This window comes from Pristis pectinata, chromosome 25 (genome assembly GCF_009764475.1).
Source record: "Pristis pectinata isolate sPriPec2 chromosome 25, sPriPec2.1.pri, whole genome shotgun sequence".
Classification (NCBI taxonomy): Eukaryota; Metazoa; Chordata; class Chondrichthyes; order Rhinopristiformes; family Pristidae; genus Pristis; species Pristis pectinata.
In genome coordinates this window covers 24,770,116-24,785,982 of record NC_067429.1, presented here as the reverse complement: position 1 = coordinate 24,785,982, position 15,867 = coordinate 24,770,116, and the positions used below count along the sequence as shown (strand labels likewise).

General features: G+C 44.3%; 1 protein-coding gene across 2 annotated transcripts in view; it reads right to left on the bottom strand.

The window, feature by feature from the left end:
- Positions 1-15,867, bottom strand: part of fam171a2a (family with sequence similarity 171 member A2a) — a 227,312-nt gene that overhangs the window by 72,169 nt on the left and 139,276 nt on the right. For both annotated transcript variants that reach the window (XR_007958176.1, XM_052038439.1), the window contains exon 4: positions 2,603-2,755. Coding sequence is in view for 1 of the 2 variants with exons in the window: in XM_052038439.1 (XP_051894399.1) it covers positions 2,603-2,755 (153 nt within the window). In the remaining variant the exon portion in view is untranslated. The remainder of the gene's footprint in view (positions 1-2,602; positions 2,756-15,867) is intronic.

The following is a 15,867-nucleotide window of genomic DNA, read 5'->3' as shown; positions in this document are numbered from 1 at the left end:
AGACTAATTATTCTGGAAATAAGAATAGCTTCAATTACCTTGTTGCTCTACAAGTCAACCCCTTACCTGTAGATTGTTTGACCCAGAGTAACGATTGCACAGCCTCTCTCACAAATATCCACCCTTCTAATTTACCAGTGCTGATGGGGTTTACGAGGCTACTGTGGGAGTTATGACCCCTTCAACTAGCTCTGAACCCAAGAGCTCCTCACCAGCAGAATGCTAATAGACAAGACCCTTAAAAATGGTCACACCTCGCTCCACCAGCACACTCTTCTACATAGAAACCATCTCAAAAGATTAATCTTGAATCTATTATCTGTTTCTTTCATTTTTAAATAGAATAACCTGAGGGAACAGGTTCGCACTGACAAGAGAATGCCCAGTGAAAAGGTGCTTAAAAAAAACCTAACATACAGCCTTTGATATAATGTGCCTTAAGTGAAGCACACAAAATGGTGTTCATTTAACAATACAACATCATTTATTCTCTTCTCTGCCCTTCCATGCAGAGCACTGATCCAGGACCACTGGCAAATCTTCCCAGTTTCAGTTACAAACAAATGCCACCTCCATCACCTTGAAAATGAAGCGCAACAGAGAAGACCTTAACCCTCGCACACCATCCTCATTGTCAGTGGGTTAAAGGGCAGTGGTCAAATGGTTAATTTACTGGATTAGCAGCCAGAATTCTGGACCATTGATCCAGAGACACAAGTTCAAATCCCACAATGGTAGGAGGTTTTTAAATTCAAATGTTCAAAAGAAATGCTACAGATTTAAAGAAAATGCAAGAATCAGTAATGGTAAGCATGCAACTTCTGGTTTGTCATAAAAACTACTACACCCTTAATATTCTTTTGACCAGTCTGGCCAACTTGTGATTCCAGTCCCACCTAGGTAGTTGACTCCTCGGTTTGGGGACAATTAGGCGCAGACAATAAATGCCAGTGTTGTCAGTGGTAACCATATCCCAGGAAGGAATAACTAACAATAATCCTGCAATATGCACTGCAGTTACTACTGCTGTCACACAGCTCCAGAGGGCTGTCTGTGGAGAGTTTGCACATTCTTTCCGTGACTGTGCAAATGTTCCCCGGGTGCTCTGGTTTCTCCCACATCCCAAAGATGTGCTGGCAGACTGTGAATTACTCCTTAGTGTAGGTTAAAGGCAAAAGAATCAGAAAGGCAGCAAAGTTGGTTGTCATAAGATAATCAACACATGAGCACCACCAGTACATGGATTAGGAGACAGGCCCACAACTATCTGCTGAATAGTGGCTAGACAACAAATGATGAATTTTACAGTGTGATGCATATCCTGAGAAGTAATTGGTGCTGGTTCCATTCACAGCATTTCTACTTATACTCACTACATCAAATCTCTTCAGAGGCAAATGTAACATACATTTTGAGAGATTGGAGGATAGGTTGGTGTTGCTGATAATACGTTCTTACTTCTGGCATTTTGATGCAGAGTTTAAACAGGTCGACTCTTCTGCTACAGTATTATAGACACAATGCAACTCTCATGACAGTATAGACCTGGACACTTTCAATTAAGTTTCTAGAATTAACTTCTAGAGTTCTCCAACCTGCACTGCCAGTGTTAGGTCTCCTGTGTGCTGGGTCAGGTAGGAAATAGATTCAGAAAGTAATACAGCACTGAAACAGGCCCTTTGGCCCGACTTACCCATGCTGACCAAAATACTACTTACACTCATTTCAATATATATAGCAATGTGCCTTTCTTTGCCAACAGCAAGTCAGAAATTTTGCCAATTCTCCCTGGCTTAGGCCTTTGGGACTCGATATTGAATTCAAAAGTTTCAGATAACATGTTTGTGGCCAACTTTGACAAAAGATCATCCACCCGCAACATTAACTTGAGATTTTCCCACTCCGAAGATGCAATCTGATGTCCTGTGTATTTCCAACCTTCTGTTTTTATTCCAGATTTCTAGCAACTGCTGTGTTCTGTATCTCTCAGTTTCAGAATATTAGTTTCTTTTTTCCTCTCAGACTACCTTCACTCATCTTCCTCATTTTACTTACCTCCAAACAGATCAATGATTAGTATTCACTCCCCAACCTTAGCAATTGAAGCACTAGAAGCAATTGTTTACATGGACAATCCCAGTCTCCACCCTATCATAGATAATCCCCCAGTCCCTCCACCCTTACCCCTCTCTGCAATTTAACACACACTGGTTTCCTTACTTTTCCAATTCTGATGAAAGGCCTCTGACATAAAATGTTAATTCTGTTTCTCTCTCCACCCGCTGTGCATCTCCAACATTGTTATGTTTATTTTGCCAGTCCTCTGTCTTTGTGTGATATATGTCTGCAGATAAATTTAAATGCAAGAGGAACAGAACAAAAATATAGAATTAACTGGCAAACAAACTGTGCAAGGTGAGGGTATGTGCAGTACACAAGAAATAACGGTTTGATTTTCAATGTTGCAATCGTTACATCAGTGACTTGCTGCTTACTGCTATATTCATTTATAACAATTGCATCCATGGGTTTTTAGCTTTCATCTCCTCCAATTCCCCAGCAATGCAAGATCCATTTTTATCACAACCTTAACATTCAGTACCTGTTTTATTGGCTTCGTAGCCCAAGAAATATGGGAATCCTTCCACTTCATCATTGGCTGTTGTTAGGAAGGCAGACAGATCACTGTACGAAGTGTTTTCTGGAAGCCCAACATTCTTCCTTTGGAACTGGACCCATGGTTGATTCTTGGCACCTTAAATGAAAAGGAAACAGACAATAATTACCTGGAAAACACACCACCTCTAACACCAAGGCTCTTCTCATAGCTCATGCAGTGCAGCTCCCAATTTATTGAAATAGATGAAAGGCTTAGAACCCAGTCTTTATCAAGACTTCTCCTGATAGTAGCATTTATTGGAAGTTAAAGGGAAATCAAACAGTACAAGATGAAAAGATCTTCAGGGTTAAAGTTGGGAGTTTTATAAAGAATTTAGCATTGTCAATCTCTTGTAAGCAATGCTGTTAAATATTTCCTAAACAACCCCCGATAACTCCAAATGTCCCTCCGGGACTGAGCTTTTCCTGCACTTCATTCACTTGTTTTTCTTCAGGATCTTTGTCCTGTTCTGACCGCTATTTTTCCACAATTTTAAATAAAAGTATTGTAGCGGTTGCTACCGCGGAATAAAACAAGACTCACTCGGAGGACTGCCAAACAGAACTGGTTTACTTTCCCGCCTTGCGCGGGCCCTTTAAGGGAGAAAACTCCCGCCCAAAAAAAACCCAGCAATGATGTAAGTCCTACGTCATCAGGACTTTCCCACGCACGGGTTCTCCCCGTTGCCCGGAAAGACGAGGCCCGCCGCCATCTTGGGCCTCGTCGCTCCGACACCGCGCGACCCGACTGCCGAGCCGGTTCGCCCGACTAGACGGTGAGTCGCCACACAACCCCCCACAGAACCGGCGAGACAGTCCCCAAGGTCCGTGGGCTGTGCCAGCTGCCGCTTAGGGGGGCGGCCTCTGCGTCGCGGCATGGCAACTTCGACAGGCTGTTGCAGATCCAAATGGGCCGGTTTGAGGCGGTCCGCCGTGAAAACCTGTTCCCTGCCTCCAATGTCCAAAATAAAAGTGGATCCGTTATTCCGTATGACTCGGAACGGTCCCTCATATGGTCGTTGCAATGGCGCCCGAGGTGTGCCCCTGCGAACGAAAACAAACTTACAGTCCCGTAGTTCCTTGGGCTGGCAGGATGGGGCTTGACTGTGCCATGAGGTGGGAATCGGGGCCAAGGCGCCAAGCTTCTCGTGCAGTCTTTGTAGGACTGCTGGGGGTTGTTCCCCTTGGTCCCGAAGGGCAGGTATGAAATCCCCGGGGACAACTAGTGGCGCCCCGTATACAAGCTCAGCTGACGAAGTGCGGAGGTCTTCTTTGGGGGCAGTGTGTATGCCGAGCAGGACCCAAGGCAGCTCGTCAACCCAGTTAGGACCCTTCAGGCAGGCCATCAAGGCCGATTTTAGATGGCGGTGAAAACGTTCCACCAACCCGTTTGATTGAGGATGGTGGGCCGTGGTGGTGTGCAGCTGCGTCCCTAGCAGGTTCGCTAATGCAGCCCAGAGACTGGAAGTGAATTGGGTGCCTCTGTCTGAAGTGATGTGGGCCGGAACGCCAAAACGTGAGACCCAAGTTGTGAGCAGCGCCCGGGCGCAGGAATCAGTTGTGATGTCAGTCAGGGGGGTTGCCTCAGGCCACCTCGTGAACCGGTCCACGATGGTAAGGAGGTACCGGGCTCCTCTTGAAACCGGCAGAGGGCCCACGAGGTCGACGTGTATGTGGTCGAACCTCCTACGGGTAGGCTCGAACTGCTGTGGTGGGACCTTGGTGTGTCGCTGGATTTTTGACGTCTGGCAGTGCGGACAAGTCCTGGCCCACTCACTGACCTGTTTGCGCAGGCCATGCCAGACAAACTTGCTGGCGACCAGTCGGACAGTAGATCTGATGGACGGGTGCGCCAACCCATGTACCGAGTCAAAAACGCGTCTCCGCCAGGCTGCAGGGACTATAGGGCGGGGCTGACCAGTCGCAACGTCGCAAAGTAGGGTCCGCTGACCTGGACCAACCAAGAAATCTCGGAGCTGCAGACCCGAGACCGCGGTTCTGTAGCTGGGCAGTTCGTCGTCGGCTCGCTGTGCGTCAGCCAGGGCCGTGTAGTCGACACCCAAGGATAGGTTGTGGATGGTTGGTCTGGAAAGTGCATCAGCAACAACATTATCCTTTCCGGAGACATGTTGGACGTCAGTTGTGAACTCGGAAATGTAGGATAATTGTCTCTGCTGACGAGCTGACCAGGGATCGGAGACTTTGGAGAAGGCAAAGGACAGAGGCTTATGATCGGTGAAAGCGGTGAAAGGCCTGCCTTCTAGAAAGTATCGGAAATGCCGGACCGCCAGATACAGCGCTAGAAGTTCCCGATCAAAAGCGCTGTACTTCAGTTCGGGCGGTCTAAGGTGTTTGCTGAAAAATGCCAAGGGTTGCCAGCGGCCTTCGAGTAGCTGTTCCAGTACCCCACCCACCGCGGTGTTGGACGCGTCTACCGTGAGGGCAGTCGGGACGTCAGTCCTGGGGTGTACCAGCATCGTGGCGTCTGCCAGGGCGTCTTTGGCCTTAACGAAAGCAGCCGCAGCCTCGTCAGTCCAGATGATGTCCTTGCCCTTACCAGCCAGCAGCGAGAACAGAGGGCGCATGATACGGGCTGCTGCAGGGATGAAACGATGGTAAAAGTTGACCATCCCAAGGAATTCCTGTAGGCCTTTGACTGTGTCGGGGCGGGCAAAATGGCGGATAGCATCCACCTTGGCGGGTAGGAGTGTTGCCCCGTCGCTGGTGATTTTGTGGCCGAGGAAATCGATAGAGTCAAGTCCGAATTGGCACTTGGACGGGTTAATCGTGAGGCCGAAATCGCGGAGGCGGGAATACAGCTGGCGGAGGTGGGAAAGGTGTTCCTGGCGGTTACGGCTGGCGATCAGTATGTCGTCCAAGTAAATGAACACGAAGTCCAGGTCTCGGCCTACCGCGTCCATCAGCCGCTGGAAGGTCTGCGCGGCGTTCTTAAGGCCGAACGGCATCCGAAGGAATTCGAGCAGGCCGAATGGGGTGATAATCGCAGTTCTGGGGACGTCATCCGGATGGACCGGGATTTGGTGGTATCCCCTAACGAGGTCCACTTTGGAAAAGATGCGGGCCCCGTGTAAGTTCGCTGCGAAGTCCTGGATGTGAGGGATGGGATAGCGGTCCGGGGTGGTGGCGTCATTCAGCCTGCGGTAGTCGCCGCAGGGCCTCCACCCTCCGGTGGCTTTGGGGACCATGTGCAGGGGGGAGGCCCAGGGGCTGTCTGACCTGCGAACAATCCCCAGCTCCTCCATGTGACGGAACTCTTCCTTTGCCAGGCGGAGCTTGTCTGGAGGTAATCGCCGTGCTCGGGCATGAAGGGGTGGCCCTGTGGTAATGATGTGGTGTCGTACCCCATGTGTGGGCCTAGAATTTGTAAACGAAGGTGCCAAAATCGATGGGAATTCGGCTAGGAGCTTGGCGAAATCGTCGCCAGAAAGGGAAATGGAGTCCAGGCGCGGGGCTGGTGGGCTGATTTCTCCCAGGGGATAGGTCCGGAGAGTGCTAGAGTGAACTAACTGCTTCCTTCGCAGGTCGACTAACAGGTTGTGGGCCCGAAGGAAATCGGCTCCTAGGAGTGGTCGGGCGACGGTGGCAAGGGTAAAGGTCCAGGTAAAACGGCTGCTGCCAAAGTGTAATTGAAGGGTACGGGTGCCGAAAGACTGTATCGTTGTACCGTTGGCGGCATTGAGTAGAGGACCTGGTGGCCTGTCACAAGTGTCGCGGCCTGTCGGGGGCAAAATACTGACCTCCGCTCCAGTATCAACGAGGAAACGCCGTCCAGATTTCTTGTCCTGAACGAAGAGGAGGCTCTGTCGGCGGCCAGCTCACGGGGTTTGCTGAAGTCGGCGTCAGCTAACAACAAGTGGATGTCATCGGGGAGCTGTTCGAGGAAGGCCTGTTCGAACATCAGGCATGGCTTGTGTCCCTCGGCCAATGCCAGCATCTCATTCATTAGGGCGGATGGGGATCTGTCCCCCAGGCCATCCAGATGAAGCAGGCGGGCGGCGCGCTCACGACGGGAGAGGCCGAAGGTCCGGATCAAAAGGTCTTTGAAAGCCGGGTACTTATCTTCCTCCGGAGGCGACTGGATGAAGTCTCCAACCTGGGCGGCTGTCTCCTGGTCCAGAGAGCTAACCACATGGTAGTACTTCGTGGAGTCGGAGGTGATCTGCCGAAGGTGGAATTGCGCTTCGGCCTGGTCAAACCAGACGCTGGGCTGAAGTGCCCAAAAGGTGGGCAGCTTGAGGGCCACTGCGTTGGCTGCTGCGCTGTCGTCCATTTTGCGGGTCCAAAAGCCGTTTGGACCGTCGGGGTCGCCAATGTAGCGGTTGCTACCGCGGAATAAAACAAGACTCACTCGGAGGATTGCCAAACAGAACTGGTTTATTTTCCCGCCTTGCGCGGGCCCTTTAAGGGAGAAAACTCCCGCCCAAAAAAAAAACCGGCAATGATGTAAGTCCTACGTCATCAGGACTTTCCCGCGCGCGGGTTCTCCCCGTCGCTCGGAAAGACGAGGCCCGCCGCCATCTTGGGCCTCGTCGCTCCGACACCGCGCGACCCGACTGCCGAGCCGGTTCGCCCGACTAGACGGTGAGTCGCCACAGTATCACTTTTCCATTTGTCTATCAGCTAAAGGCTCCATGATCATCTCTACATTTACCTCAACTCTTCAATTACCTGTGTCAGTATCCAGAGGCTAAAACCACACTGAATAATTGGGAATTTTACACGTCAGACCAAATCCAGCAAATCACAGCACCTGGATGGCACTGCGCCATCATTCCTGTAGTCTGACCTCTAACACAAGGAATGCAGAGGCCAGTACTGCGGCCTTCACTGAAGTGGGGCATCTGCTCATGATGTACTTTTTTTTTACTTTGGCTCTAGCAGCAGAGTGACTGGTGGCAAACAATGTTTGAATATTACAGGCTATTCAGCCCATCTGATCTGCTTTGCGTTCGTCCTCCACATGACCCTCCCAGCCTATTCCCCTTCAATAATATCTGTGAAGGAACTAAATTTCCTCTTTCAATAATTTGGAGAACCTGCTACATCTGAATGGTGATTGGTTTATTGTCGTCATATGCTCCGAGATACAGTGAAAAACTTAGTTATGCATGCCATCCATACAGATCATTCCAAGATTAAGTACATCAAGAGAATTATTCCATATTGAAATAAGCTTCTATATAAAGAATTTTTCTATATTTTCAATTATTAACTCCATTTTTTTTTATCCTCTTTGCCCCATTGACCGGTCTTGCTTGTGCTCTCCATGCAAGTAATTCTAGTCCAGAGAATTTCACCCAGTCTCCTCACTTGGATAAAACACTGCTCTATGTGACAATTTTAGCTGCTGTACAATAAACACAGTGCTGTAAATGGAATATCAGAGAAGCCAAATGATAGGTGTGCAAACTTTTCACTGTAGTGTTGATTTTAAGCTCACAGAGCAAACCCTCATCACACCTCTCTGCCATTCACAGAATGAGATGTCTCTTTACGCTCATTTCTTAGCACTGGGCAGAGAAATTGTGCTTTTTTTAAATCATATTAATATATAGTAATAACTTTATTTCAATACGAATTAATAAACCTTTACCCTTTGAGCACTACCAATACCACCATTAGAGCAACTTGAAATGATACCCACAATACCACTACAGATTCTATCTTTCCTAATTAACCTGTGCTTGAGATGGTAGTGTTGAGTTATTAAATATGTTTAAAGTCGAGGCAGGTGAATTTTTTAGGCATTGGGAAATCAAAAGCAATGAAGAAGCAGGAAAGTGGAGTTGAGACTAAGAACAAATCAGGCAAATTCTCACTGAATGGGAGAGAGCAGGTTTGAGGGGCTGAATGGCCTCCTCTTGCTCACAGATTTTATGTTCCTGTATTCTTATGTATATGGCAAAGTATGGTGCTGACACAGGCAAGATCAATTTGAGTTAAATTAAGATTACCACACACAAAGAAAAATAGCACAGCATTAAAGAACACTGGATATAATTGCAATGTTATTTCTTCAAAATCCAGGGGCATCGCATTCCATATAAATCTTGTATCAATACTAATTCAGAAATTAGTCTGAATGCAATATTTTAAAAATATAGCACAACTGTTGTTACTTTTTCCACCCACATATTTTGATTAACTCTAGCTGTAATTTGTAGTTGTAAAATTCAGGAAATAAAATTACCACCACTTCTTTTAGCCACCTTTCCCAAAGTTGCTGTGGTCACCGATGTAACAGTTAGGTTTGGGGATAATGGTGGTTTGCTGGAGAATGCTCAAGGAAAAGACACGGAAGTATGCCCACCCTGTGGAATGCATTAAGGTTTTGTCATTTTTTTTGGATTTATCGGAGCGAGGGGCAAACAGTCCCAAGAAAATGACCCTTTGATGAGCTTTCTGGGTCTCTGACTGTTCAAGTTATTCTCCGTATTGGTGGCTGGGACAGCTCTTGCTGGGACTATTGAAATGTTGCAATTTTTCATCGATCTGTGATGTTATATTTTCTGTTGGCATGTACCACGCTGTGCATTTTTAATTTGGTTGCATGTTCTGTTACATAGATGAGTTTAGTGTGCAAGTGCCTCAACGCACATCAGATGATGTGAACAGTGCTATACCTTACTTTTCCCCAGAGGCAGCAAAGCAAATCTCTAACCAACAGGAGTGCCTCACTATAATATCTGTTGCATAAATAGTGGAGTTTTAATAGAAAATAATATACAAATGTCATAATAATACTAATAACAATGTGTTTTTAATTTAGTTTTGCAGACATTTAAACCCAAGTGGATTTAATATCATGTACAAATAGAGTCAACAATCCACTTCAAGAAAAAATAATCTGATGAGAATCGACAAGTGTCTACATGCAAGAGGCCAGAATCCACTTTCATAACCTGGTGCCAATTGTGAAATTCAATGTAGATGGCACCTCAGGAAATAAAACAAAAAGAATACCATTGTTTCTCTCTAGCTAACAGTCTTATTGCTGTTATATCAGCTTCCAAGTCCAGTGTGGAAGCTTGACTTAAAAAGAGGCATAATACTTTCAGATTGAAAATCAAATAGGCACATATACAGGCATGTTAATCAATATGTTAAGTACAATTTCTACATGCATTGTTAGAGTCATCGAGCACAGAGACGGGCTCTTGGACCACCAAGTCAGTACCAACCACCAAACATTCATATTCTCTAATCCTACACTAATCTCATTTTATTCTCCCCACATTCCTATCAACTACCTCCAGATTCTGCCTCTCACCTACACACCAGGGAAAATTTAGAGTGGCCAATTAACCTTTTGGTGTGAGAAGAAACCCAAGCACCTGGAGGAAACCCACGTGTTCACAGAAAGAATGTACAAACTTCACACAGACAGCACCTGAGGTCACTGGCTAAAAGTGCTACACCACTTTGCTGCCCCTCTTACTAACTCATTTAATATGAACGTGGGATATTTTAATTATATCTTAATGAATGCACATAAAGAGCAGTGAGTGAAATTTCAACTCATTTATTTTCTGGAGATTTGGTAACATTCCTTACATAGAACTACTGACACTCTCTTCTTTGTCTTGTGTGTTAACTTAGGGTTTGAAAGTCATTGGATGGTCCTGAAATTCATAGAAGCACCAACAATTAGTTCCTGTGTGCCTTCTTCCATCAGCCATAAAAGAAAATGGGGCAATGTTTCTTTCTGGGGAATTGCCAATACAATGTTTTTACAAACAGTGGTAAATTTTTCCAAAGTAAAATTAATCTGACCAATAGAGGCAACTAGCAACATTAACTTGCCTTTACTTCAATGCTTTCAGATAGAAAAATGTTGCGTAGGCACTTCGCAGAGTTACAGACCGACTAATGGTAAGATACCAAAGTGAAAAGAAGAGTAAAGGTCTTGAAAAACTTGGTCAAAGATCTGGATTCTAAGGCAAGTCTGATGAAGGTGAAGTTTAGAAGAGGAATTCAGAACAAAGACTCAGTGGTACATCCTCCAATAATGAGATGAAACATTGGGAGTTCTTATTTCTGGAAATCTTGTCAATCAACTCATTTTGACAATCACTTCCCTTGAATGTGCCAAATGGACATTTCCAAGTGAAGCCCAAGACATCACTACCTGCTCCACAATCACAATTCCTGTGTATCGCATCAAGTGTTTCCACCTGGACCCTTGCAAGGTGCCAACCATTAAAAAGCCAATGCTCCGCAATGAAAGATCGAGTAAAAGTTCTTTTATTTGCTTGCATTCTTTAAACAAATAATAAACAGCTAAAATTTGGTCACAAGTGCTCATGTATCAATGAAGGTTAATGGAATTTTAAAAGGCTTGTCAACCAAGTGCAGTCAGTGGAAATGCCTGATCTCAATGTCAGATCGTGGCCACTTTTGTGCTCACAGCCAGATTCGTTCAAACTGAATCTTGAACCAACTTAAAGGATGGTGTGATAAATAAAATAACCAGTTCTGGCCATAACAGATTGTGATCTAAAATTTCCTATCTTTTACACTGGCTTATCCCATTTCATGTACTGAAGTCAAAAAAACAAAAGCAGAAACTCAATCCCATTAGATGTTTGTACTTTGTCAATTCCTTCTCTCAATATGTACAGTTCTGCTAAACACTGCTTGATTTCCCTTTGAGCATCTCACTTTCCCCTCACCTCAGCACTCATATATTTAAAATGCTGAAACCAAAGTTCTTTATCAGGATTTTTTCTGACCAAGATACTGAATTATTGAACAGTTCATCTCAGTGCACAACCTTTTTTGCTGATTATTCACTTCCAATGCAGTGTCTGTCAACTGCATGCCATTCTTGCAGATCAAACTGATTGAGTAAATTGAATGTGTATAGGTACCTTAAATAGGAGAAAGAACAGATTGACCACTGCCTTCACATTCAGGATTTACTGAGCCTCGGCCTTTCCATCTTTGGAGATAGTGTTTTCTCAAATAATGTTTTCTCCCCTCTTTGACAAGCTGGGTTCCTGACATGTACGAAGTGTATTGCTAGGTTGAAGGTCACAAAATTAAAGATATTAAGAAACCCACACTGAGGGTTTCTTATTTTTAAGACACATTCACAGTTTACTCTCAATTTTCACATCCATCCACGGTTTTACTTAATGCAACCTCAGTGAACACTTCTCGCTATATCTGTATTCTACACTTCCAATGTCCAGTCACCCACAGTCCCAGCTCCTTCTAGTATACTATAGGCAGCTAGTACTTCTCTACAAATCAGTGTCTTCTGGAGATCTCTAATAGATCCCACTGTTTCACCAGTTTGCTCCCTGTTTTACTCATAAGTACAGGAAACACAATCAATAAATGTCTATCTTTATATTCATTGTGCCGTAAAACCAAGATATATATTCTTACAATGCATTAATGCCAGCTTAATCCCCGTTTTCAAAAGCCTCTTTCTCTTTACTATGGTTGGAATTCAGGTTTGTAATATTGGGGTTTCATATTCTTTTTCAATCAGCATGATTAATGCGAGAGCCAAGGTTTCAGGGCACCAATTTAAGACGGGGTTGATCCTTGCTTTGGTTGCAGACTGTGCAAACTGCTGGATGTTAAAGGATAAACGATGATGAGAGCACTCTGTCTGAAAGCAGGCAAGTAACACTGGGGAAGTTTAAGTACTGTGGGAGACGCTAATCGTCTTTAGAAGGAAGTGCAGAGTTCTAACTAAAATTCACACTAAGCAAAGATACACAAATACTTCAAGATTATTACAGTGTAACCTACAAAATGCTTTCAATATTCAAAGCAGTATAAATGACCCAAGAGCAGTATTCAGAATCAGGTTATCCCAATAGCAAGCAGATAGCAATGTGTTATTTTTCTAACCATTCTAACCAATTCCTTCTAAGTGATACTAAATATATACTTAAATGTTATGCACAGACGATGTTTCCCATGTACAAAGGCTGATAATGAAAAGTGAATCACTGTCTGCATTACAGTTAAAGATAATTACTGCAGAGAAAAATGCACCATCCTGGTATTTTGGATCAATTAAAGTCCTTGCATCATTGATCAGTATGCTTATAGCAGGAACTAAACCACTATTCTGTGATCCCATTTCCATGTCACTCAATAGTCCAACGTCAAGTTTTCTGCTGACCAATTTTTGGGAGTTAAGAGGGAAGGCCTAGTGGCAGCATTCTCAACAATGCCCTCCAGAAAGACACCATTAATGAACAGTTGTAACCTTTCTTCAGTCCCACAGATATCATAGATTCCCCACCACTTTCACAAGGCTACTTTGACTCTGTGACATTACTGGAAGAGCCTACCAGACGGTGGATCCAAACGATGGATTAATATGCCCAAATACAATTCAAACCTTTGACCATATTTACAGAAATGTGCTGCTGTAGAACACAGGCATCTCCTTCCAATTTGTTAATGACAGGAAGGCAGTACCACGAGGAAGGGAATCCAAACTGTCTGGATTCCATGAAAAGCAAAAAATAATTTATAAATTGCAGTAAAAATTTTAAAGTTATTTCCTAGGAAGACTAGGGAATTATTTAGAAAAGAGAATGTTCTTGCTCACTTGTGGCTCAGTTTGCAGCATTTTTGCCTCTGAGTCGGGAGATTCTGGGTTCCAGTCCCAATGCTGACACAAAGGACAAAGTCCCTGCTGAGACAGCAATATGTCAAAAGTCAGCAATGCTGTCATTCACACAAGGCTTTATCTCTTTGGATGGAATTAATGAATAGCAGGGAAAAAACACAGCAGAGAGTAGTCTGCAGGTCTCCAAGGTGTTACTTCTCAATAGGACAAAGCATAAATGGAGACATAGCAAAGGAGTGTACGAAGAGAACTTCAATTGTCATGGATGGTTTTAATCTGCATATTGATTGGACTAATCCAACTAGCACAAGAGTACAGTGGAAGAGAAATTTATCAAGTGTGTCAGCAACCTACCTGGGAACAGACTATTTTAGATATAGTCATGTGTAAGGAGACAGGTTTAATTAAAGATTTTGTGGTTAAGGATCCCCCAAGGGAGTAGTGATCATGGTAGAGTTCTGGATACAGTTTGAAGCTGAACACCCAGGTCCACGTCCAATGACCTCAGCTTAAATAAGGGCAATTACAATGCCATGAAGGGAAAGTTGTTTAGAGTGAAGTGGGTAATTAGGCTAAGGGATAGGTCAGTGGATGAACAGTAGCAATTATTTAAACATATAGTTCATAACACTCAGCAGAAATTTACTCAGTTTAGGAAGAGGGATTCCAGGAGTGAAGCGAACCATCTATGGCTAACAAAGGAGGTCAAGAGAAATATTAAATCAAAGACTAGAGCATACAAAGTGGCAAGAACTAGTGGCAGATCAGAGGACTGGGAATTTTACAAGAACCAGTAGTGAGAGACTAAGAAGTTAGTGAAGGAGAAAATTTATTATGAGAGAAAATTGGCAAGTAATATCAAAACAAACAGCAAGGGCTTCCAAGGGCATATAAAAAGAAACAGAATAGCTAAGGTAAGTGTGGGATTTTTAGACAGCGAGACTGGAGAACTAATAACAGGAAACAAGGAAATGCAGAAGGTTAAATCAATACTTTACATCAGTCTTCAAGGGGGAGGACAATGCAAATATTCCAAAAATATCTGATGGACTGTTATCAAACAGTAAGGAAGAACTTGTGACTATCATGAGGAGCAAGGGAGAACACACACTAGTCCTTATTGAAGGGTCAACAGCGGAAAGAGTGAGCAGCTTCAAGTTCCTGGGCGTCAACATCTGAGGATCTGTCCTGGGCCCAACACGTTGATGCAATCACAAAGAAGGCACGCCAGCAGGTGTCCTTCGTTAGGAGTTTGAGGAGATACAGTACGTCACCAAAGACTCTTACAAATTTCTGCAGATGTATGGTGGAGAGTACTCTGACTGGTTGCATCACAGCCTGGTACGGAGCCTCCAATGCACAGGACTGCAAGAGGCTGCAGATGGTTGGAGACTCAGCCATCTCCACCACAGGGCACAACCCTCCCCACCATTGAGAAAATCTTCAAGAGGCAGTAGCATCCATCACGAAGGACCCTCACCATCCGGGACATGACCTCTTCTCGTTACTACCGTCAGGGAAGAGGTACAGGAGCCTGAAGACCCACACTCAACGATTCAGAAACAGCTTCTTCCCCTCCACCATCAGATTTCTGAACAGTCCATGAACACTACCTTGTTATTCCTTTTTATTGTACTAGTTATTTTTGTAGTTTATAGTAATGTCTTTGCACTGTACTATTGCAGCAAAACAAACTTCACATCATCTAAGTCAGTGATAATAAATCGGATTCTGATGGTACCGTAAAATCTAATAGAACTAAAGGCAGGCAAGTCACCAGGTCCCAAAGGCCTACACCTGAGGGTTTTAAAGAAACCAGTTGCACAGAAAGAAGAGCCATTGATTTAAGTTTTACAAAACTCACCAAATTTCCAGGAAGGTTGCAGCAGGTTGGAAAACTATAAATGTGACTCCATTGTTCAAGAAGGGAGAGTGACAGAGATTGGGCAACTAAGTGTGTTGCCTTAACATTTGTTGTTGGTAAGATGTTGAAGTTTACATTCAAGGGAGCAATAAACTGGGCATTTACAATACTCCAGGTGCAGCCTCACCAGTACTCTGTACAATTGTGATAACGCTAAACTATTTCCAAATTCCAATGCTCTTTAATAAAGGCCAATGTGTCTTTGACCTTCCTAACCACCTGCTGCACCTGCCTGCTAACTCTTTGCGAGAACACCTTGTTTATTTTGTTCATCTGCAACATTTCTCCATTTAGATAATAGTCTGTCTTTAGGTTGCTTTGACTGAAGTGCAGAAGGAATTAATGTAATCAAACCAAGTCAACATGATTTTATGAAAGGTAAATCATGTTTGACATATTCACTAGGTCTTTGAAGATGTAACGAGCAGAATTAATAAGGGAAACCTGTTGATGTGGTGTATTTGAATTTTCAAAACACATTTGACAAGGTGCCACTTAAAAGGCTGGTGGCAAGATAAAAGCTCACGGTATTAGGGGAAGTGTGTTAGCATTGATTGAAGACTGGTTATTGCAAAAGGAGAGGGTCAAAATAAACAAGTCTTTTTCAGGCTGGAGTGTGCCAAAGACAGTACTTGCCCTCAAATATTTACAATTTATATTAATG